Source organism: Grampus griseus (genome assembly GCF_964374135.1).
Source record: "Grampus griseus genome assembly, chromosome: 19".
Lineage (NCBI taxonomy): Eukaryota > Metazoa > Chordata > Mammalia > Artiodactyla > Delphinidae > Grampus > Grampus griseus.
In genome coordinates, this window is record NC_139013.1 from 56,896,064 (window position 1) to 56,920,873 (window position 24,810).

General features: G+C 60.8%; 1 protein-coding gene across 1 annotated transcript in view; it reads left to right on the forward strand.

Moving 5' to 3' along the window:
• The window catches only part of JPH3 (junctophilin 3), a gene marked incomplete at its 5' end in the record, with an annotated part of 80,520 nt that extends 59,390 nt beyond the window's left edge, over positions 1-21,130 (forward strand). Inside the window, 3 exons of the mRNA XM_082677235.1 lie at positions 17,026-17,150; positions 18,278-19,131; positions 20,694-21,130. Coding sequence (XP_082533361.1) covers positions 17,026-17,150; positions 18,278-19,131; positions 20,694-20,774 — 1,060 coding nt within the window. The 3' untranslated portion in view covers positions 20,775-21,130. The remainder of the gene's footprint in view (positions 1-17,025; positions 17,151-18,277; positions 19,132-20,693) is intronic.
• Positions 21,131-24,810: the final 3,680 nt, after the last annotated feature.

The following is a 24,810-nucleotide window of genomic DNA, read 5'->3' on the forward strand; positions in this document are numbered from 1 at the left end:
GATGGAGCGAGGCCCCTCCCACGGCCGGCAGCTGGTTCCCAGGAGCCCGAGGCCCTGAGCGAGCTCGCTGTCACCCTGCAGGGGCAGAAGGGACAACAGGACAGGGTTGTGAGGAGGGGTTTGGACGGGCACGGGTGGGTGGCGGCTGCACCCACGGCTGCGCAGCTGCAGGGCGGCGGCCTCAGGGGGTCTGCCAGGAAGGTGGCACTGCCTCTGAGTGGCCTTTGTCTCCACTGCTCCTGTCACTGAGACCCTGGCAGAAGCGAGCCCGCGTGTAGCATCCGCGGGGTGTCGGCAGTGCAGGGCCCTCCCCGCAGGCCTGGGGGCACGGAGCACGGCCCGTGCCGCTGTCCAAGGTCCCCCAGGGCCCGGCCTGGCCTGATGTTGTTTATTCCATCAATCAGCGCCTGTTGCTTCTGCTGTGGGAACAGCCAGGTGCTGGGATCCGCGGACGGACCCCGGGTGAGGGTCCGTCCCTCACCCACGGCGCCATCCCCCGGCCTCTCCCCCACCCCCCGCACTCCTCCTGTGGCTCGCGCCGGTCTGTCCTCCTTTCCATCCGCTCATTCATCAGGTGAGTGTCTCCTGAGCAGCCTCTGTGCCCTGGGCACCGGGGGTCGGTCGCAGCACATTGTCAAGGGACTGGGATGGGGTGGGGGCAGGTGGGCGTTCCCGGAGAGCCCCAGAAATACACTGAGTTGTCCATTCACCAGTTGCCTCTATGGGGCCCATCCTGCCCCCTGCCGCTGTCCTTGGTACTTGGGAGGAAGATGCTGCTTGGGGGCTTATGCTCTAAGGCGGGAACAGGAACTGGGATGAATGTCCTGGGGTTCTGAGCGTTGAGGGGGAAGGGCAGACTGAGGGCGCAGGAAGGACTTCCCGGAGAAGTGACCTCGGTCAGAGATCCAGGGGCCAGCAGGAATGGGTCCTGGAGTCTAGGGGCAGCGTTGTCATCACCAGAAGGCGCAGTGGGGGTGGGCAGGACGCTGGGTGGGCTGCGGGCAAAGGGGTTGCCCGCGTCCCCTGCCCCAAGGGGCCCCGATACTCGGTGTCACCATCTTGAAATGCCTGACCCTTTGCATCTGTGTCGAGGGAGGTGCAGTGGGGCAGCGAGCAGGGCCTTGCCTTGACCACAAGGGGCGGGTTTGCAGCCGCTGGCCCCTGACCTCTCCTGGCCCCCGCACGCCCCCCACCTGCAGCGTGGCCGGTCTCGTCAGTGAGGGCACCCTCGTCCCACCACTGCCCTCTGCTCCGCGGGGCCTGGTGCGTCAGGCCGGGTGCACAGGGCTGTCCTGAGCCGGCCGGGTCACGGCAGTTTGGTGGGAGATGGGGGGCAGGCCACCTCGAGGTTCCTGGAGAGCCTAGGAGGCCGGCAGTCCTGGGCCCAGTCCACACGTCGTGGACAGACTGGTGCCTTATTAAACTGAATACAGCTGAGTTATTTCAAAGTCCAGGTTTCAAGCAGGGCATTATGTAGGCAAACCAGAGGACAGGGACGCACTTCCAGCTGGCTTCTAAGTAACAGGGACTCGATGGGGAGGGGCCTTACATGCTGGAGAGAGACAGTGCCCACCCCTGCCCCGGCCCCTCCCGACACCCACCCTGTCTGGGCGCACAGACAACCCTGGGAGACGCGGTGCTGGGATCGGCCGTCTCCCACTCGCTCAGTGGGTATATAGGCTACTCGCGGGGCGGCAGCTCGCCTGCTATTCCTGGTGTGCGGGGGCTCGGGGTGTGGGGTGAGGGGGGGGCGCTGGGTCTAAACATAGACCACAGCGGGGGGGAGGCGGCGGGAGGGAGGGAGGAGTGATGTTGGAAAGTCAACCCTTTAAGAGACTTGGGTTTCTAATGAGCGGGAGCCTGTGGGTTGCCATGGCAACTGGGGTGTGCCTCCCCCCCACGCCCATGCCCACGCCCACCCGCCTGATCACAGGCCCTTCTCTGTGGGCTTGCCCGGCTCCGACTGTGGCTGGGCTTCTGGCTGGAGGTGGTCAACGCACCAGCCGTGCCCCCGGCAGGGCCCTGCCTGCAGAGGCCTCAGTGTTCTCACCTGCGAAATGGGGTGGGGGGTGGCTGTGGCGGCCTCAGAGTTTCTTTATGAGCAGTGCTACAGATCAACAAGGAGACCCACTCCCAAAGTGCAAATTAAAACTACAAGGATATATATACATTTTTAAAATATTTTCTTCTTAATAAGTGTATTTATTTATTTGTTTATGGCAGCGTTGGGTCTTCGTTGCTGCGCGCGGGCTTTCTCTAGTTGCGGCGAGCGGGGGCTACTCTTCGTTGCGGTGTGCGGGCTTCTCATTGCGGTGGCTTCTCTTGTTGCAGAGCGCGGCCTCTAGGCTTGCGGGCTTCAGTAGTTGTGGCTCGTGGGCTCAGTAGTTGTGGTGCGCGGGCTTAGGAGTTGTGGGTCACGGGCTCTAGAGCGCAGACTCAGTAGTTGTGGTGCACGGGCTTCGTTGCTCCGTGGCATGTGGTATCTTCCCGGACCAGGGCTCGAACCTGTGTCCCCTGCATTGGCAGGCGGATTCCTAACCACTACGCCACCAGGGAAGTCCCAAAACTACAAGGATATTTAACAAAAGAGAGAGAAAACTACACGGATATAATACTGTTTCACCTGTCAGCTTGGAAAGGAACAAAAAATGGATTCCCGCTGAATTGGAGATGTGGGGAAACGGGCACCCGCAGTCCTGGAAACGTGTCCTGAAGATGGATTTGTGTGTGAGATACCAAATGCACAAGGATGTCATTGGACCTTGATTTGTAAAAGCAGAAAATGGAGAAAAACCTACATGTCTGTCAGCAGGGCAGGCTTAATGTATTTTGGCACAAAATCCATTAAAAAGAACAAGAAAGGCCTGTTTGCTGGTGTGGAACAATCTCCAAGGTACAGTGTTAGGTGAAAACAACAGAGACGGCAAGAGGTAGAGCCCACTGGGGTGAGCTGACAGCCGCGTCCAGACTCTCTAGCGTGTGAGTGTGTGACGGCCAGTGTCGTACACGCAGTGCAGGTTCATGCCGGCATCGGAAACAGTATGGAAAACAGTGGGGAAGTCATAAGCAGAGGTGTTCAGGACATATTAAAGGCAAAAACGAGTCACAGGAAGAAGTATGTAGAGTATGACCCCGTTCGTACTTCAGAAATCAGATGAGCATGCGTGTCAGTACAAACCTCCCCGGCTACCCGAAAGCAGAGCGCTTCTGTGAAACTTCTCCTGCGCCGGAATGGCATAGGTGAAGAAGCAATGGCCTCAGGACACATCTGGCTGTCGGATGCCCAAAAAAGTCCAGACGCAGCACAGATGCTGACACACTTCACAGCTCTGGCGGCCTGATGCTGAGATGCTGAACGTGGTCCCCCGGGAAGGAGCTTGATGGGGGCCCTCTCGCTGCAAAACAAACACTGAACACTGTTTTCGATTTTCTCTTCTTCTCATAAGCACGAAAATCTTCTTTCAGTTATGGGAAACAGGGATGAGTGTAGGTCTTTTGTAAAAGCAAAGTGGCGTAAAGTGAACTTTTGAGAAGCAAGGGATTCCCGTATGTAGAAAAAGAGCTGGAAGGGCGTCAACCAGAATTAAGAGTAGCTACTGTGGGGTGTTGAGTAGATGAGGGAAAGCTTGGAAGGGGAATTTACATTCATTCTCCACAGTTTTTATTTAAACTTTTTTTAAAAAAAAAAAATTATTTTATTTTTGGCTGCGTTGGGTCTTCATTGCTGCGCGCGGGCTTTCTCTAGTTGCGGCGAGCGGGGGCTACTCTTTGTTGCGGTGCGTGGGCTTCTCATTGTGGTGGCTTCTTGTCGCGGAGCATGGGCTCGAGGCATGTGGGCTCAGTAGTTGTGGCACGTGGGCTCAGTAGTTGTGGCTCGTGGGCTCTAGAGCACAGGCTCAGTAGTTGTGGCTTGCGGGCTCTAGAGTGCAGGCTCAGTAGTTGTGGCGCACAGGTTTAGTTGCTCCACGGCATGTGGGATCTTCCCGGAACAGGGCTCAAACCCATGTCCTCTGCATTCGAAGGCAGATTCTGAACCACTGGACCACCAGGGAAGTCCCCATCATATCTATTTTTAATGGTCTGTTTAGCTGGGTATATCTCTCTCTCTTTCCTTCCTCCCTTCCTCTCTTTCTTAATGGCTGTGTTGGGTCTTCGTTGCTGCGCGTGGGCTTTCTCTAGTTGCAGCAAGCTGGGGCTACTCTTCATTGCGGTGCACGAGCTTCTCATTGCAGTGGCTTCTCTTGTTGGGAGCACAGGCTCTAGGCGCATGGGCTTCGGTAGTTGTGGCACATGGGCTCAGTAGTTGTGGCTCGTGGGCTCTAGAGTACAGGCTCAGTAGTTGTGGCGCACAGTCTTAGTTGCTCCGCGGCATGTGGGATCTTCCTGGAACAGGGCTCAAACCCGTGTCTCCTGCATTGGCAGGCAGATTCTCAACCACTGCGCCACTGGAGAAGCCCCTGTTATTTATTTATTTATTTTTGAACCTTTTTTTAAAGAACACACGTGTACACACACACAACACTCGTGTATATATAAAATATATTTTTTAAAAGCTACACTAGCCGGAAAGTGGAAGGTTTCAAGCCCCCCTCTTCAGGGTCGTCCCCACCGCCGCCCCAGGGCCCCGGCACGCCGCTCCCCCCTGCCCTGGGCCTTGGCGCTCGCTGCCTCTTCACCCCAGGGCTCTTGGCGGGCCAGCTCCTCCTCTCCTCTCGGGCCTCAGGGAGGCCCGTGTCCCCTCCAGAGCGTGGCCAGTGCTCGCTGCTCCGTGGTCAGGTCCAGACCGGCCTCCTCATCAGGACTTCCGCCCGGTCGGGGCAGGACCTGCCCCTGTGCGCTGGGTCCGTGGTGTCCCCACATGTCCAGCGCATGGTCACACCAGGTCAGGACACCAGGAGCAAGTGGACAGGTGAGCCCAACAGACCTGCTCTCCCAGTGGGTGTCGGTGGTGACTGAGCCCTGCTGCGGGAAGGCGTTTCCGTGTTTGGGTTGAGTTTTCTACCCTCCTCTCTGTCGTTTGCTGTTTTGTTCCAGGAGGGTGGTTTTCTAGACTTTTATGTATTTTCATGGAAAAGGGTTTCTTTTAACTCAGAAAAGAACAGCACGACAAAGGAAGTTCAGAGATGGCCAGGGCAGCGCGGAGAGCAGGGAGGGGGCTGCGGTGCTGGCCTGCCCCCAGGTCACCTGTCCCACCTTTCCCAGCACCACCCCCGCTGCACCCGATTCAAATGCAGCTGCCTCTCCCCTGCCAGCCCTTGGCCCTTAATTCCTCCCTGAGAGAAATACTTCCATCAGAACAGCAAGGAAACAGAAAGCAGGCTGGCAGCGGGCTGCCAGGGAACAGGGAGGGAGTGACGCTGATGGACATGAGGTGTCTTAAAGGTGACGAGGACGTAGAACGAGAGTCGTGCAGCCACCGCCACAACCTAAATGTACTAAATGCCACCAGCTCCCTTAACAGGAGGATGTGCTGGTGTGTGGCTTCCACCTCAGTGAGGCTGCTTGTTAGAAAGCCTCCTCTACAGAGCGTCCACTAATATGGAAAACTGGGCTGTGTGCTGTCTGTGCCTCATCTCAGGAATCTTTACCAAGATCCCACGAGGATCCTTGTACTACAGCTTCTTCAGCTGAGGACTCTAAGGCCCAAAGAGGCATGAGCTGCCCCAGACGGAGCAGCCAGTGATCAAGAGGCTGGATGTCAGCACTCGCCCCTTCACCCCCATCACACCTTCCTGGGCAGTGACACTGGTCCTGGGAAGCCCAGAATGCTCCTGGGGGTGGGAGGGGCTCAGGACTGCTTCCCGAGCATGATATTTGGCCTGGGATCAAAGGTCCCAAAGAAATGGAGCATTAATACCCCATAGTAGGTTAAATGGTGGACCCCAAAAGATCTGTCCAGCTGGAACCTCAGACTATGCCCTTATTTGGAGTAAGAGTCTTTGCAGATGTAATTAAAGCTCTTGACATGAGATCATCCTGGATCAGGGTGCTCTAAATGCAGTGATGAGTGTCCTTACAAGAGACAGAAGAGGAAGAGCGAAGAGACACAGGGAGAGGCCACAGGAAGACGGCGGCAGAGGCTGGCTGCAGCCCCACAAGGAACGCCAAGGACTGCCAGCCCCACCGGAGCTGGGAGGCAGGCCCGGGACAGAGTCTCCCCTGGGCCTTCGGGGCAGGGGGAGGGTTGGACTTCCCACCTCCAGAGCTGGGAGCGAATAAGTTTCTCTTTTAAGCCCCCAGTTTGCGGTCGTTCGTTGCGGCAGCCCCAGGACCCTTCTGCAGATCCGAGGCTGCTCCCGGGCGGGGTCTCGGTGTCGGGCACAGGTGCCTCCTGGCCGCAGATCGTGCCCCACGCCCCCGGCAGCCGGGGCCTTGCTCATCTCCAGCTGGTGGGCAGAGCACTGGAGGCTGCGCGTCCCTCTGTGACAGCCTTTGACCCCCGTCTGTTTCTGTGCTGTGAGTCAGCCTCGCTGGACCCGCCGGTACACTGGACACCATTTCCTTCTTTACTTTGAGTTTTTCTTCCTCTGTCTTTGAAGATGTTTTAGTAGGAAAAGAAAAGGGGGGAGGAGGTGGGGGAGGCCTGGCAGGAGGCTGGCTGTCGTGGTTTGATCCAGAATGTTCTCCGGCTCTCTGGGCTGCTCCAGTCTTTGATGTTCAAACTGGGTCTGACCAGATGAAATACCCTTTTCAGGGACTCAGGTGGGGTTCAGGCACTACAGACCCCTTCCCCCCGACCCCGAGTTTCCTGGCTCCGGTAGGAAACCCCATTGAAATGGTTGCAACAAGGGACTTGTTTTGTATTCTGCTGTTGTTTTTTGACTTTAATCATTTTGGAAGATGTTGCCAGTCGCCTGCCTTACTTGTGTGGATGGGCTGAGGCAGTGGACGGGCGCGCGGACAACAGATGTGTTTCCTCCCAGCCCTGGAGGCTGGATGGCTGACATCAAGGTGTCGCCAGGTTGGTTTCAGAGACTCTCTCACCCGGCACGTAGACGGCTCTGTCCTCCCCGTGTCCTCATGTGGTCTCCCCGCTGTGTGTCTGTGTCCTGGTCTGTCTTCTTCCGAGGTCACTGGTCACAGTGGATCAGGGCCCACCCAATGACCTCATTTTAACTTGATTACCTCCATAAAGAGACTCTACTTCCAAATAAGGTCATGTTCGGGGGTACCGGGGTTAGAACTCCAACGTGTGTATTTGGGGGAACCCAAATCAGCCTGTAACATACATGTATTTTCGGTGATGCTTAAAGATCTTCCCAGAATTGAGAAAGGAAAAAACCACACTTTTCAGGCGGGAGGAGAGTCCACCTGCCCTTGGGGGCCGGAAGCCCCGCGTTCCCTGGGGCGATGCTGGGTCTGTCCCTTCGTCCTTGGGCCTTGGTTCTCTCACCTGTGAATTGGACCATGTGGAGAGTTGACACCCCCACCCCCGCTCTGGTGCTCACCGCAGCCCCCTCCTGTCCTGCGTCATCAACGTCCCCATCGGTCAGCGGGCTCTGGTCGGCGCCTCTCCTAATGAAAAGGCCTCGATTCCACAGCTGCCCGTTTCCTGCCCCATCTCTGCTCTCCTCCGCGGCCCGAAGGTGTGGACAGGGAGAGATGACATGGCGGTGGGGCGGGGGGTGGGGGGGGACGACAGGAGGTCCTGAACGGGGAACCCAGGGAGCAGCTGACAGGGCCACACGAGGCCCTGGGAGGCAGCTCCTGTTCGGTGGTGTCAGGAGGCTGTGTCCTCCGCCCGGACCTGCCCCAAGAGCCCCGGGCTCTGCCACCACCTCCCAGGGCCCCGGGCAAGTCGCTCCACCCCTTGGGCCCCAAGTTGTCTTGTCTGCAAGATGGGGGCCTTGTCCACCTCGTGGGGCCCTGGGGCTGAAGGGAGGGTGCCCGTGAGGCCGATCTCCGGTGGCCACAGCGTGCGGTGGCTTGAAGTGGAGTCTTAGTTCCCTGATTGGGGACTGAACCCAGGCTACTGCGGTGAGAGCACCAAATCCTACTCGCTAGACAGCCAGGGGCTGCAGGTGGGACCCCAGTTCTTGTCTTCTTTGAAGAAAGAAGTCAGCAAACAGAAAATCTGTGAAACAGAATGTTTATTAGAAGCAAAGTACACGCAGAAATACACAAGGGTGGGCTCGGAGAGAGAGCCGCGTGCTTTGGGGGCGGTGCACATCGCTCACGTGGGGGCAGCCTTCCGGGTTTTCTCTGGCCAGTCATCTTGCTTTGTCTGGCTTTGTGTCCATATTTGGTCTGACCAAGGGCCCTGCCACGTGTGCACCCATGTTTTACCCACGACGGGTTCCAGCGTGAGGGTTTCTGGGAGGTTGGCAGGACGTGTTATGGTGGCACCCGCTCCCTCCTCCGACCCCTGAGGAACGTCTCTGCGCATGTGTAGCGTGGGAGGCCTCCTTGACCCTAAGCATGAGCCCAGCTCCTCCCTCCTGCCTGCCTTGCCACTATCGTGCAGTGTCAACAGGAGACAGAGCCCAGCTGCTCACCTGGGGCCCAACTCTCTCCTGTCTCAAGGCGAGACCGCGCAGGGGTCCCACTCTGCCACTCCCGCCCACGTGAGGGGCTCGGGGCTGACCGGGTTGCCTGTAGCCTTGTCATCTTGGGGGAGCCGCCGTGACCATGACCGTACTCTCACTCACTCACTCGGTGGTCTCGCACATTTCCGTTTATGCACCGTTTATTGGGACGCACGGCTCCTCGGCTGGAAGGCAGCCCTTAGCGAGGATCTAACGATGTGAAAGCAAAGGGCTAACGCACGAGCCCTGCCTGCGAAAGGAAGGCTTGTGTGCTATTCCCGCCTCTGTTTCCCCTCAGTCCTGGCTCCGATCCCTCAGCTTCTCTTCAGGGGAAGTACAGCTCTCGAGTCTGCCCTAGAGACGCCTGCCCTTCACAAGCCCCGTGCGGGGTCCGGGACAGTAACACGTCTGGCACTGCCTTCGAGGCAGCCTTGCAAACAACAGAGTGAAAGGACCCTTCAGCAGGGGTGGGCGGGGCTGGGCTGCCCCTCAGCCCAAACAGTGCCAGCCTCCATCCCCCCTCAAGTGGGCTGAACAGCACCCCCTAGAAGACACGTCCACCCGGAAACTGAGAGCAGCCCTCCTGGGAAGACGGTCTTTGCAGATGGAAGTGAATGAAGGATCTGGAGATGCAGTCGTCCTGGATGAGGGTGGCCCTGAGTCCAACGACTGGTGCCCTTACAGAGGCAGGGGACCACTGTACCAGAGAAGATGGCCACGTGAAGATGGGGTCTTAGAACAGTGTGGATCACCCTCAATTAAGCTGTTATGAAAACAGAGGGAACAGGCGGTGGTTGTGAGGTCCAGATACCATATCTCCAGCATGACCTGACAGGAAGACAGCATGAGCTCCGGAGGACGGGGGCCGTGGGCACGAGAGATGGACGTGGAGCCGGGTCACGGCCTTGGGCAGCAGGGGCAGGGCTGCGGGCCGTCGGGCAGACTGGGCCTCGTCCCTCCTTCCTTGGGGCCCCAAGAACCTCTGGGCCTGTCGAGGAGACCTGGGCGTGAAGCCCAGCCTGACGGCCCCAGCTGGAACCACACGTGGGGTTCCCGGGGCTGCTGCGGGACCCTGCAGGGCCGGCGGGAGGCGGAACAGGGCAGGTGGGACCCCACAACACCTGACTTCCGTTCGGAGCCTTTCCCCCTACATGTGCCCAAGGCCCATCTGCACCTCTGAAAGACGGCCGTTCACGCGGCCAGAGAAATGTGTGTACCTGTCCCACCCTCAGCCCCAGCCCTGGCCCTACAGCGCCACCCAGGCAGGTGTGCAGAACCGCTGCTTCCCGAGCAGAGGAAACCTCCCCAGCTGTGCCTGTGCCTCCCGCTCCCTGGGAGCCCCGTCCCTTCCCCGCAGCGCAAGCACTACCCCTAGCTGCCTGTGGTCGTGACCTGGGGCCGCTGCAACTAACAGCTGCAAGCCGGGGGCCCGCAGTCTGGAGGCCAGGGGTCTGAGGCCCGCGTGTGGGCGGGGCCGTGCTCCCTGCAGAGGCCCCGGGGGAGCGTCCCTCCTGCCTCTTCCAGCTCCTGGGCGCCCCGGCGTATCCCCCCCGATCTCTGCCTCTGCCTTCATATGGCCTCTTCCCCACGGAAGGACGTGTGTCATTGGATTCAGGGCCGCTCTTATCCAGCATGACCCCATCTTAACTAATTGCATCTGCACAGACCCTATTTCCAGATGAGGCCACGTTCGCAGGCTCTGGGTGGACGTGAGTTTGCTGGGAATGCTCTTCACCCCAGTACAGGTCCTTCCCAGGCAGATGCTCACGACAGCCCGTGTCACTCACCCTCTGGATCGATCACTTGTTGTGGACTCGGGGCACCTTTTCGAGCTGGAAGAGAACTTGGATCCTCGATTGGGCCGAACCAGCGAAGGGACGTGGATGCCCAGACCCTGTGCCTCGGTTTCCTCACTTGTCAGCGAGAAGCGATCCCCACGCCGACCTCAGGGTCGTCACGGACGTGGAAACGAGCCGGACTGCTGGCCGCCAGCAGGGGTCACGACGCAGCATGTGACAATTCCTAACCCCGGCGTCCCCGCATGCATACAGCAGGCGCTCAGCGAGTGCTGAACTGAATCTGGACGTGAATGGGCGGGAAGGGGGCCTCTCTGCGGAGATCCCAGGGACTGTTTCAGCCCCTTGGTGACCAGCACTGGTGACAGCTGCCTGGAGGCTGCGTCCCCTGAAAACCAGGATGGGGTATCACAGACCCGGCTGGAGGCGTGGGCTCAGGCTGGAGGAGAAACAAGGAACGGGGTGAGCGGAGAAAGTCAAGTGTGGATTGGGTCAGGGAAGGTGGCGGCCACGAGTGGGACGGCACGCCCCGACTGGGGCAGAGGAGAGCTGGAGGGCCCGGGGCGGCACTGGGGGCGGGCACACCTCGATCCGGGGGAGGAGCGCGTTGAGTGGGTTCACCGCGTGTCGGCAGAGTGCAGAGGACTGGCTGCAGACGTGCAGTAGCCGCTGGGCAGGAGCGGTCAGGAAAGACCTAGGCTCCCACTTTCCTGCAGTGGTTCTCTGAGTGGGGCCCCCAGACCACCAGCAGCTTTACCCAGGGGTGCTAGGAATGCAGGTTCCCGGGCTCCGCCCCAGACCTGCCGAGTCAGACACTTGGAGGGGCCAGGCCATCTAGGGTTTTATCACACCCGTTGCCAAATAAGGTCACATTCCCAGGTTCCCAGATGGACAAAGTTTGGGAGGGATACAGGCAGGTCACCGCACAGCCCACCCGTCCACCCATCTGACACGCCTGTGGCTTTGTCTCGTGCAGCCCTGTGGTTGGCTATCCGTCCCCTGCGCCGTCTATGGGAGATGGTGTCTCACGTTGGAGGGGGCCCTGCCCGCCTTGGCCCCTGGTCGGCAGGAACGCAGGGCCCTCCTCTCGGGGAGCCGGGGGTGCAGGCACTGCTGGGCACGCGGGTGGAGCTGCTGTCAGGAGGTGGGGGCCGGGGGCTCGCAGGCCGGCTCACAACGCTGGCCCGACCCTCCTCGGTGTCCCCAGAGGGACCGGGGCCCAGGGGAGCCGTTACCTGGCTGCCGGCCAAGTCCTGCGAGTCTCACTTCAGGGGAGCGTTCGCGAAGCCTCGGGAGGTTTCTTCTCTATTAAATGCAGTCGCCGTGATTTAATTTTATTTCAGGGTTGCTGCAGCATGTTCTTTTTATATACGTGTGAACGTATATGTGTAAATATACGTATGATGTTGGGGAATTAACGTCCGTGTGTTTTTACTAAGCAAAGCTGCGGGAACCAGATCGTGGCCCCTTCGATCCCTCTGGCTGTGTGTGTGTGTGTGTGTGTGTGTGCACGCACGTGTGTGTGCGCGCGTGTGTGTGTATGAGGGGGCGTCCCGAGCAGGCGGGCGCAGTGCGCCCTCCTCTCTGGGAGCCGACGGTCGACCAAATGGGGACCAGATCTGGGGGTTGGGGCTCGGCCACACCCACCACGCTGGCTTTGAGGACCGGGCCCAAGTCAGGCGTCCACGCAGCCATCTGAGGGCGGCGACCCGGCTCTCACTGTCCAGCAGGGCCTCCCTAGGAGCAGACCAGCCCCGTCCAGGGCAGTCAGCTGGGCAGGAGGCGCCTTTGTTTTCATTTCCGAGGGTTCGGGACAAACAGGGAAGCACGTGCTGTGAAAGCTGGGCCTCTGTTGGCCTTTTGGACGAACCCCTCCCTGGAGGGACTGCTGTGTCTGAGCCACGTGTCCATCAGGGACAGAGGGGACGGCACACGTGTTTACATGCGTGCCATTGGGACGTGTGTGCAGAATTGCGCTGGAACGATGCCTGTTAGCCTGACCTTTGAAGGGATTTAAGCTGGGTCCTTCGAGATGGGCGCTTCTTTAGGGAATGTTCACGTCATTCCTCTGAGCGAGGAGCCATCAAACCCACTACTTCAGAACACACAGACCCTCGCTCACGTCCCCGTCCCTCCGTCCGGCGCGCTGCACTTGGCCGTCGCTCTGAAGGCTCTGACTACCCGCCGGCCCCCCAGCGTCCCTGCAGTCCGGCCCCGCCTCTGCCGGTCGCGTTCCTGCCACCCCATCCCTCTGGGGGGGTCGGTCCTTCCTACCTCTTGGTCCAGAGCCCCATCTGGGCTCCACAACCATCAGCACTTGCGCTTTCGGAACAGTAACAGGTGTAGGGACCTGCTGTTAGCAGGCGCCAGGGAACTCTCCCGGGGGTGTAGGGGGGTGGGAAGGGGTGTCGGCCCCAAGCCACCCAACCTACATGGAGCCGCGCTGGCCCCTCCCAGGCCCACAGTGCTGGTCTCTGGGTCGTTCCAGCCTTTTGCATTTGGCGCTGAACTCACCCTGCAGGGCCCCACGTCCTGCACTGGGGGTCTTTACGGGAAGCACCCCCCTCCCCGCCGCCCCCGAAACCTTGAGGCCCAGAAACTTCCTCCAGGCCCACAGCCCGGCCCAGCCACCTCTCTCCTGAGCCAAGGGTTTGATTTTGTCTGGCAAGTGCCCTGAATGGCATCAACGCCGTTCCGTGCTTGCCTTGGCCCCTGGGGAGCTCAGAGCCCTCCTGGTGCCCTGGGCCCTCCAGCACCCACTCTGTACTCACCCCTGGCTTCCATCCTCCCGCCTGACCTTAAGATACTCCACTGTCAGTGCACGCGTCGGCCTGCTCTTGAGACCGCGAGGTGGCGTTTTGGAGGGGGCTCTGAGCAGCTCGTTTTTTATGTCTCAGGGCAGAAAGAATTCAGCGAGAGGCAAAGCGATAGATAGGAAGTGATTTAGTAGAATAAGACACTTTTGAGGCTTACAGGCGGGCGGGCAAGAGGGTGCTGTACCCAGAACTCAGTGGGCTAGTTTTATAATCAAAGGAAAAGTGAGGGAGGCGGCAGGGAGGGTGAAGACCACCTTCTTCCTCATTCTTGATGTCACAGTCCCATCCTCTCCCACGTCCAGCAGGGGAGTTTCCTCATCTCTACATGGTCAAGCCGGGACTGTCACGGCACAATGAAAATGAGCAAAAAGGTGGTAACGTCTGCTAAAAATGGTAAATCATCTCAGGTGTTAGTATAATGTCACCTTTTCCTTGTATTTTTGTTTTTAGTGCACACGGAGGAGCGTGTCCTAGGAATCATTACCTTACTGAGCTCACTGGGCAGGATGTGGGTCTCGCGGCGCCACTGTATTACTGTTTGGGGGCATGTCTCGTGCTCCTGTTGCATAGTTTTGTTGCTAAGCAAACCTGCTTTCTTGAGTGATCATTAACTCACAGGGGTCTCCCGTACTTTTTTCTTTACTTATAATCCCCTAGTGGGATTAACTGTTTAATCACCTGCTTCGTCCCTTTACTCTGTTCCGTGCCACTCTTAGGGCTACGAGACAACTGCTCTGATGACGGGTGTGCTGGGGACGCGACAGCCCTGTCCCCCTCAGCCTCCCCGGACCTCCCGTCCTCAGCCTCCTCACTCGGGGTGCCTCCACCGCTAGGTACACGGCCCTGACACGTTTACTTCTCGGGGTTCCGCTGTCTGTGAGGGAAGCACACTGCATCCCGAGGGCTGGGCCCGTCCCAGACACGGTATCCGAGGGCCTGCTGGAGGCTCAGGGTGGATGTCACCAGCTTTGGGGACGCCCCGTCTGGTCAGCCGTGATGCTCGTCCGCCAGCCGACGACCCCGGGTCCCCGGGATCGGACAGCACAGCGTGGCGGGGCACTCGGCTCAGACCCCAGAAGCAGCCCCAGGACTGGCCCCGCCGCGTGGCTGGGAAGCGGGGTGGGCGCCGTCTCCGTGCAGCAACGGGAGGGGCTTTGTCAGCGCTGAACTGTGGCTCAGACCCCTGGTGCCGGGGGCGCAGGAGGGAGTGACTGCCCTGGGGTGGTGGGAAGTGTGAGAGCTGGACAGAGGTGGCGGCTGCATGGCGTGTGGACGTGCTGGATGCCTCCGACCCGGGGCCCCCAGGTGGTGCGCCTTGTGATGTGCATGTCACCCCAGTCAACTCCGTCGTGCATGAAATGTCCACAACAGGCAGCTCTACTGAGTGCCTAGGGCTGGTGGGGAGGCTTTGGGGGAAATGGGGTCCTTTGGGGTGATGGAAAGTTCTAAAATCGGCCAGGGTGATGGCGGTACAGCTCCGCGAACAGACTAAAAACCCCTGAATTGTACGCTTGAGAGGGGTGAGCTGTATGCTCTGTGAGTTATATCTCAATAAACCGTTACTACCAAAGCCAAACCCATGGCACGTTCTGGAGAAGCCACGTCATCCAGCAGAGGCGAGCTCGGGCCCACGAGCTGGTTCTGGGCCGAGCTGGGGCCGTGCCGTGACAGAGCGCCTCTGGGCTGCGGAAGCCGCCCTGCGGGAAGGGAACCAGGTCGACCCGTCCGGGACTGGCCACGTCCAGAGCAGCGTGTTTAGGCTTTGGGGCCTCATGGGGTCTGATGAAAGCCGTGGACCCCCTGCTTGCGGGGGAAGGAGAAAAGCACGCAGAGCACCTTGGGTACAATTTCAGGGAGTGCCCTGGGTCTCCAAGTCGGGGTGTCTGTGCTGGGGCTGCTCACCGGGGTCCCAGCCCAGCAGGTGGGACAGGAGTGGGAGAAAGGGTGGGGAGTAGGGTCACCCGATGGGACCCCCGCGTAGCCGGACACCCTGCTATCTGTCCTTTCCTCTCTGTCCCCAATGTTCTGACCCCCAGATGGGCCTTGGATGACCGTGGCCTCACACTGGCCGTCACCAGGTCTGACCTGCACCCTCATTGCTGACGTGACACTGCCAGTTCCTGGGATACGTACGTGCCTCTACCAGCCTCCAACTCGGGGCTGGACAGGAAAGCCTGTCTGTGCCGTAAACTCGTGGCTGTGCCGTTAGGAACGTAGCGGAACGCACTGGCCACACAGGTGGGGGGCACCGCGTGGGAGCCTGCGGGCTGCAGCCGTGGTTTACCGACTGATGTGATAACAACTGATAAACTAAGTATTCATAATTTGTGTTTTATTCCTGGCTTTGCCCCCCTGAGGTTCCTCCCCCTCTTCTGCTGGAATTATAACCGCGGAGTTCCCAAGGAATCTTCTACAAGGCGGTGCTTCCCAGCTTTCACTCCGAGGGGCATGGGACGCAGCTACAATGAGTGACAGAAACCACGCAAAGGATAGAATTTTCTCAATGCTGCGCTTTTGCACATAGGTTTCTTCCGTCTGTGGGTCCTGCTCCCAGGTGACGCGGCAGGTGGCGGGTGGCAGAAGCCTGGAGGCTACTCGCTGCTCCGCGTCCTGGACCCAGGTTCACATGATGACGTACATGTTGTACGTGTGTGTACGTCGTACGTTGGTTTTCTTCTTGTAAATTCTTCTTGGTTAGCACAGTGGCATTTTGAAAAAACAGAACCCAGTGGCGCACGAGGGGTGAGGGGTCTCCAGGTTAAGCCCGTGGAGTGCGTAACGGGGGCAGGCTGCCCTCGTCTCGGGGGATCAGTCGTTGTTGCCTTGGCTTCCCCGGTGGGAAGCAGGGCCTCTGGAGCCAGGACACCAGGCAGGAAGAAATGGAAACCGCAGGCAGGGGAGACCCTCAGGAGCTGGGTGCTGTCCTGCTTCGGGCACCCAGTCCTGCCCCCGAAGGGCCTCACACGGACTCAGCTGGGGAGGGGCAGCTGAGCGCCGGGCGGGAGGTTGTGCTGCTGGAAGCGTAAGGGCGGTGTCATCGGCTCATTTGGATTCGCGGCCCCGTGTCCACCCTGGGGTGTGCCCCGCCCGAGGGCAGTGCCACCACTGGCTCTGTCCATCGCCCCCCCAGCTGCTAAGCGGCGTCGGGCCTCATCCCGGGCCACAGACTTGCCTTCTCTCGGCACCTGCAGACTAGGGCTCAGACTTCTCTGCGCACACCGGACTGGTGACACCAGCTTCCAGGGGACAGGGTTTGGGCTGAAGAACTGCTTGGCCGGGGGCCCAGGTGCAGGGCGCTGGGACGAGCGAGGCCCCTTCACACAGGACAGGGGGAGGCTGGGCAGGACAGGGGGAGGCTGGGCAGGCCAGGGCGGGCCGTGCGCGCCGTACTCCTCATGCCCTGTGCCCTCTTCTGAGGGCGGGCTGGTCCTGCTGTCGAGCCCTCCCCTTCCTGCCCGAAGCTGGCCAGTTGCTCACCCCGGAGGGTGGCCCGCTCTGCCCACAGTGGGGCGGGGGGGGGCACAGCCGCCCCCAGACGGTCATCTCTGGTCGGGTCCACACGGAGTACCTGCCCGCCCCCGGAGGTTCAGAGATGAGTCAGTCACGGGTTGTGGTCTCTAGCCTGTAGCCGGGCTAGGGGACGGAGGGAGCCTCCTGGCGGCAGGATCTGGGCTCACCCCGGATGAAGACAGCCCAGGCTAGGCAGGTCCTGCTCTCGCTCTGGTGCGGTCTGCTCCATGCTCAGAACAGCTGGCGGGCACCCTGGCCTGGGCGGTGCCCGGGGACGTTTGCCGAGTGAGTGAGGTCTCGGGCATCCTGTCCCGGCCCCTCTGCTGCAGCCAGCCCCCACCCCGTGCCTTCACCGCCCTCCCTGTCTCTCCTGCCCAGGACCTCCCACTCCCGGGCCAAGGCCGAGGCGGCCCTCACCGCGGCTCAGAAGGCCCAGGAGGAAGCGCGCATCGCCAGGATCACTGCCAAAGAGTTCTCCCCTTCCTTCCAGCACAGGGAAAACGGTGAGTCCCGGTGCCGCTGGGGGCAGGGCAGCCGGGGCGGGGGGGTGTCCCAAGGCACATCCGACGGTTCTGCCCCGCAGCCGCCATCAGCCCACTGCCTCCCTCCGTCTGCTTCTCCCCCGAGACTGTGTGTGCACTCCTCCCCCTAGGGTTATGCTAGAACCTGTGTGACTGCTCTGTCTGATGAGGCTGCTGCCTGCCAGGCCAGGACTGCGGCCACGGGTCTGCATCCATCCTTAGCTTCACCTCGTCTCACCTGATCCATCAGCAGCCACGCGTGACTAGCAGTGGCCAAGTTGGTCAGCACAGCTCTGGGACGCTGGGGGGCGGGCCTCCCGCCTGTCCAAGGGGTGGGGCTGGAAGGAGCTAGAAGCCACTGAGAGTCAGCCAGACCCGAGGCCCTCGTCCCTCCTTGGGGGACGGGCCTGAGGGAGGCAGGGAGGCTGCAGCAGGGACGTCATCGATCGGAGAGGCCCGCTGAGGCCGCGATCCTCCCAGCCCGACGCGTCGCCCCACCTGGGTCAGGCTTCCCAGAGCGAGTGGAAGCCTCGCGAGGTTTGGGGTGGAGTGTGTGCCGGGACCACGCCCTGAGCTCTCCTCCCAGAGCCTGCAGTTCTTGGCCCCGCCGGTAGGATCCCTGGGCTTTGGCGCAGCCTTGAGAACCACAGGACCCAAGATAGGGAACAGAAGCATTGGAATTCAGCCACAAACACTCCATGTCCTGCCTTGTAGAAGGTCACCTAGCACGAGATGTTTTTTTTATCGTCAGGAGGGGTCCGCGGGCCTGGGACCTCAGAATCCCCGAGCAGGCCAGGCCAGCACGCTCTCGGGCCTTGGGTCACCCCTGCAGCCGGGGGCATGGACCAGAACGACTGTCCACCCTGCCCGTCCCACTCTGGTCATCCTTGAAGTGCCCACAGAGGGGAACTGGAGGGTCTATTAGGGGCTTTGGGAGCACTGCCCTCCCACTTCCTTCGCCCCATAGCCCGCGGGTGGGCAGCGAGGGCCCTGGCTGCCCGCCACCATAGCCCGGTCCTGGTCCCCTGCCATCCTCAGGTGAGACTGGGCCTCCACACGGAACATCCAAGTAACCCCCCTCTGTGCTCCCCATCTCGTCCCTGACCCAGGGCTCGAGTACCAGCGGCCGAAGCGGCAGCGTTCCAGTGACGACATCGAGGTCATCTCCGCCGGGACACCCTTACAGCAGGAGAGCCCAGAGCTGTACCGCAAGGGCACCACCCCCGACGACAGCCCCCTGCAGAGCTTCCCCGCCAGCCCCACGGCCACCCCTCCACCGGCCCCCGCCTCGAGGAACAAGGTGGCCCACTTCTCCCGGCAGGTCTCGGTGGACGAGGAGCGGGGTGGGGACATCCAGATGCTCCTGGAGGGCCGGGGAGGGGACTGCGCCCGGAACAGCTGGGGAGAGGAGAAGGCCGGGGGCTCCAGGGGCGTCCGCAGCGGCGCCCTCCGCAGTGGCCAGCCCGCGGAAGCCTTCCGGGCCCGGGGCCCAGGCCACAGGCAGCCCAGCAACCCCAAGCCCCGGGAGCGACGGACGGGGTCCCCCACCACATTCTCCTGGACTTCCCACCACCGGGCTGGCAACCCCGGCCCGGGGAGCACCAAGCTGCTGGAGCTGGACGAGGAGAAGCTGAGCAACTACGAGATGGAGATGAAGCCCCTGCTGAGGATGGACTCGTACACGCAGGAGGTGCACCCCCCGAAAAGACGCTACAGCAAGGGGGGCACCGACGACCGGGGCTTCGGGGCCCAGAGACTGCGGTCCAAGTCCCAGAACAAGGAGCATGCCAGGCCGGCCTCGTGCGCGGAGCCCGCGGTTCAGAGGCTGGAGAGCCTGCGGCTGGGGGACCGGGCGGAGCCCCGGCTGCTGCGCTGGGACTTGACCTTCTCTCCGCCCCAGAGGTCCTCACCGGTGGCGCTGGAATCGGACGAGGAGAACGGGGATGAGCTCAAGGCCAGCACGGTGAGTGGACGCTAGCGGTCCGGGGCCTGAGAGCCTGGCCCCCTGGGTCTTCCCCGACCCTCCTCTGTAGGAAGCCCACACGGGTGCGGGCTGCACTGCCTTGGACGGGTCCCTGTGAGGGCTACTCCCAGGCGCCATCCTTTCAGCAAGGGCACTTGGGTGGTTTTGGAAGCTCTCCAAGAGACACGGGGCAGCATGGGACCCCAGCCTTGCCCCCAGACCTCCTCCTGCTCATCAGGACGGTCCTCACCTTGGAGGAACGTCCTGCGTCCTGGAGGGAAACACAGAGGCCAGAGCAGGCAGGACACACACGGGTCTGGCTCCCATGTGGGTGAGAGGGACAGAGTCCCCCAGGTGGGATCAGACGCGCGGGGTGGGGCCGTGACTTGGGTTCCTCAGGCCCCGTGGTGGGCGCTGGGTCTCGCTCACGGGTGAGGACCACGCCTCGTGGGTGAGACCCGCCCTTGGCGCACTCCTCCCATGGAGGGCGGGTGCTGTTGAGGAAAGAACAGAGATCCTGGGCCAGGCTGAGGGCTGGGGCTCTTGCACCCAGGGGACACCTCCTGACCCCTGGCCTACCGGCTCCCACCCGTAAGCACTCCCCGCTCCCTGGACCGAATGGCAGCGGGAATGGCCCGTGAAACGCCTTCTCAGCCCCACGGCGCAGCGCTGACGCCGTGCTAACGGCCATCAGGCCCCTCACCCGCTGGTAGGGCACAGCGTGCTCGGCCCCATGTGAACACGAGGAAACCAGAGGGCCTGCCTTGCGGGGCATCCCCACGGGGCCCTCTGGGACTCAGCACCTGCCAGGCGGACCCCAGGGCCGAGAAGCTTTCTGTTGGAAGGTGGCCCTCGAGGCCACTGTGAGCATCCGTCTGGGCGGCGGGCTAGCTCCTGTGACGCGCCTGCCCTCTCTGAACCCAGGTGCTCCCGCTGGGACCTAGATACCAGCTCTATTCCAGAAACACGTGTGGTGTGTGCGCGCATGTGGGTATTTTAGGAAGCTGAATGATGGGCAGGGTGGGAGATGCAGGAAGGGATTCTATATTTAGCCCACTGAACCGTGTTGTGGCTTTAAGACCTCTTCAGGCGCGTCTTGGGTGCTTTAAAACAACGCTGCTTCGGGCAGCAGCACGAGCACGTGGCCACCTCCAGCCGGGCATATACTCACCCCTGAGTGGTTCCACGGGAGGGGGCTTCCAGCAGAGGCCCAGGGTGGTCGGGGCAGCTGGTGCCCCTCATCCTTGTCCAGCACCGTGGCCTCGGCACCGTCACCGCAGAGGCTCAAGGACGGCGGGGTCGGGGTGGGGGAGAGGCTGTGGTCCAAGGGCCAGGTGGGCTCGTGCCCCAGGAGAGCGAGGGGCTCCCGGCGGCTGCGCAGCTCCTGGGCAGTTGTTCACTGAACCGAGAGGGCTCTCCCGTCGCCAGGTCTGGGGCCACGCTGGGTGGGCTGCACCTGGCGTCCCAGGTGTGCAGAGCTCGGGTGGTTATGCTGGGGGAAAGTTTCGCTCAGGAGGAGGGGGTGTGGCCTGGGGCTCACTCCTCTTCCGCTTCCGTTCCAGGGCTCGGCGCCTATCCTGGTGGCCATGGTGATCTTGCTGAACATCGGAGTCGCCATTTTGTTTATTAACTTTTTCATCTGAGGAGACTGTCGCATTAGCAAAAGCAGCTGGTGTACACACGGGGGACGTTAAAAGCAGAACGACAGAAGGGAAGGCTCGTAGCTCGGACACCCAACGACAACTTCCTGGTCTTCTCACAGAACCACGTGATTGGGTATTACTCACAGTTTGCCTTTTTTTCTGGGTCATGTTTTTTGGATTTTAGCCAAAATTCTTTGCTTGTATAACACTCTGCTGTGTGGCATGGCAGAAGGAGGCCAGCACGCCGACCCTCCAGCTTGACGTGGAAAGAGAAGGGATCCCGGCAAATCAATGGCCAAAAATACAGTCACCACCGTCATCACACCCCCGTCCGGGACGTGGAAAAGGAGGCAACCAGAGGCAGAGCCCCTGGAGCGCCCAGCGGCTAGCGGGTGGCAAGCCCTAGCGTGAGGCACGGGAGAGGGCGCCCGCTCCAGCTGGTCGTGGCCTGGGCCTTTTTCTGTTTTAAATCTGTGCTGCACACTTACTTAGGGAAGCAGAGACCTGCTTTCTCTTCTGCCCATGAAACGACCACAACCCGGCCCTCCTGCAGCCCCGACACTGAGTCTTAAGGCAAAGTCCTTCTTTTCCCCACTGTCTCCCCCGCCCCAACCCCAGACCCCAGGGCTGCTGTGCTGTGGGCATCCAGGGGGGCTGGCACCAGGGCCAGGGAGCACTGCGGGCATGGGGAGGGCCTCACTTGGACAGCCTGCCGTTGGGCCTGGGCTCAGAGCACGTGGCGTTTCTGCACTGAGGATGCAGGCTGTGCGTCCAGGCTGTCAGATGTCCGCGGCCCCGACGGCCCTCACACGATGTCGTCCTCTCAGTGTGTCACTGAGCCCACGGGTTTGCACATTCTTGTCCTGTGCCTGCCTCGACTTCCCTCACAGATATGCATATTCTTCCAGATGCCTCGCCCACACTCGGGAGCTGGTCGGGTCCCAGGACAGGAATGTGTTTGAAACCCGGTGGCTTGACAATTCCTGAGAAATCATGGCATATCCATCTCCGAAATATGCAACGTACCTTGTTTCAATCCAACAAAACCAGGTTCCTGGTGTGTCTGCCCTTCCTACCAGCGTTGTCCCACCGTCCAAACAACAGAATAAGGTCCCGGACTGTCTGGATGCCCCGTGGTCCCAGCCATGGAGCAGCCCCGGCCACGCGCATGGATGTGTCTGTGGGGCCCCTGCACCCACGCCTGGGAAGGTCCTGGGCACGGCCGTCCGCGGACCCTGCCTTGCTTTGCTTATGTTCAGCTGTTTCTCTGCTACCTTTCGAGCGGATCTCTTTACTACACTGCACTGGATCGCTATATTTTTAACCAGAAATAAACTAAAGATTAGAGCATGTTCCCGTTAAATTCAGTTTTTTTTCTGTTACATACTCACCCCCCGTCCCTTCTCACAGTTTGGTTGCGTTTGGGGGTCTTCTTTCAGGGAGTGGGGACACAGGAGAGGGAGGGAGGATCCACAGGAAACCCGTTTCTGATGATGATACTTTCTAAAGGGGTATTTCACGTTTTTGTACATCTTACTTCCCGTTCCTTTTTTACAACTGCGTGGTTGCCGCAGCCCTGGAGTGAACCAAATAAACATGCCTGCTCCTCGCAGCTCTCTGCGTCGTCCGTGCTGGGTGTGTGGCTTGTGATTCTGTCTGCAACGCGCTGTGAAGATTAGAAAGACTTCTGTGCATGCCAGTAACTGCAACACAAAATGGTACCTACACAGGCAGGTTGCATCCTCCCATGTGAGCACACACCGTGACGTAACGTAGCTACGCAGAAAAGCAACAGCACAGATGCCCATCGTGCGAGGCAAGCAGTGGTTTCGGGGCTGGGGGCTCACGGGGGGGCTGGCCAGCGTCCCACCACTTGTCTGGCTGCCAGTAACACAACTGAAACCCAGAGCAGCACCCACGTTACTGCCACTTCCCTACACCCGGTGAATTCCAAGTGGATTCCACCGAGACCACGATGCACTGGGTCTGAGAGGCCCTGAAAGCTAGTTTTTACCTGGTTTCCAGAGCAGGCTGCCCTGCACACAGGCCTAACGCTTTCGCTCAGCCTGGCCAGTCTTTCCTACCTGCCGGAGGCCGGGGTTACCGGCAGGCGCGCCCGTGAGCCCCTCTGGGCCAGGCTGGCTGACCCCGCTTCTGCCGGGCGCCTTCCTGGTGGACACGCGGGACGGGGCAAGAACAGATGCTGTCGCGAGGCCCTAGTGGCGCGGAGCGCTGACAGGTTTTAATTAATCCCAGAGCAACCTCGTGAGAGTCATCTTCTCTCCTAACAGCTGCTCCCGTGCTTGAGATGTGAAAACCAGAGGCAGAGAAACTGAGTTACCTGAGCTGAGCCGGGGAGCGGGGGGACAGGCCACCCCCTGCTGCCCAGCCATCCCCCACCCCCAGGCTGGGAAGCTGCACCCGCACCTCACCTGCGAGAGCGGGAGAGGACGCTGCACAGGGTATACGACACCTGCACCCAAACGACTGACGAGGAAGACGGTGCCCATGCAGAAAAGCTCAGCACGGCCACGAGAACACAACGCCCGCGGCTGAGGCCACTCCAGGGGAGGGCGGAGAGGGCTCCAAACACAAGGACTTCCCACACCCCGTCTAACAGCCATAAGCCCATTTCTCTGTTAGACGCCCTCTGGGTGGGGCGTGGGAGGATGACAGGCGCTCTCCTACACGCACGAAGCCCACGGCTCCCCCGGGCTGCACGGAGAACGCAGTGCAGGTCCCACAGACTCCCGCCGGGCCCGGCAAACATCCAACGCCCAGCCTGGCCATCAGAGTGCTCCCTTTCATCTCAAGAGCCCCACTTTGGACAGCAAGTTACACAGCCGCCCCACATAAAAACCGAAGGGTGTTCCCGAGCCCAGGGGAGAGACCCAGGCAACAAGCCCAAGACGCTCTGGACCGCTGGAGCAGACAAACGTTCGGGAAAGTGAATGAAATGAACTGTTTCCGGTTTTCACCCTTTTCTGAGCTCGGGTACCATCCCCCTGGGTCCTCCAGGCGTCCTGGGTGGAGGCCCACCCACTCTGGACCGAGCTCAGCTCAGCCTTACAGGTCTTGTCTCCAACGCTCCATGCCTTTCGTCTCAGAAACTTACCGTGAAGGGGCCTCCCAGGCGTCACGACCTCTCTCCTCACTGCCACGCGGGCCGCCCACCCACCGACGGCATCCAGCTTGTCCCGTCGTGACATCGAGTCAGCACCACGACAGAGTCACTGTTGATCTTTCCAGGGACGAGGATTTGCTGCTGGTCAGCGAAGGAGGAGGATCGAGAGTCCAGATGAGGGCGCAGGAGTGAGGGGGGGCCGGGCTCGGGGCCTGGTCAGTCTCACTCTCCTGCCCAGGGCTGTCCAGGTGTCAGGAAACGGGCAGGAAGCAAACAGTGAAAAACCACCGGCCCCAAGTGCCGACTAGTGTCACTAACGCAGCCTTAAAAGAAGAAAAAGTGCAGCTGCCTTCGTGTAAGACCAGAGGACGAAGGCGCTCCTGTACAGCACGCCCACGAGCCCGGACAACATGACCTCAAGGACGTGGACCACCCTCCAGGGTGGGTACGAGGCGCCAGGCACCGAGATGCCGGGGCCCGTCCTCCAGCAGGGGCCGCCAGGCGCCCAGGGGACCAGCAGGAAGGAGGCGGCCGCAAGGGGGGGGCCCAAAGCAGGCGGACACCCGAGGGCGACGGAAGCAATGCCTAACGCTCCCCAGACACAGCGCGTGCGTTAGCACAGACGGAGCTTCTGGAGTCCGCTTCCACCCCAACGTGGAAGAGCCTGGGATGCAAACAGGCAACACACTTTGTTCCAGATCGCCCCCCACCTCAGGGAAGCAGGCACCCCCGGGGGTGGATCACAGTGTGGACGCGGCCAGGCCCGGGCCTGGATCTGGGGCAGCACCCCTCTTGCGCCCACCTCGCTGCCCCCAACACACACCTCTCACAGTACGCTGGGGCTCACACGGCTATCACATGTGCACACCCTTCCCGTCCTGTCACAGGTGGATGCAGGTCTCCAGCTGTGCA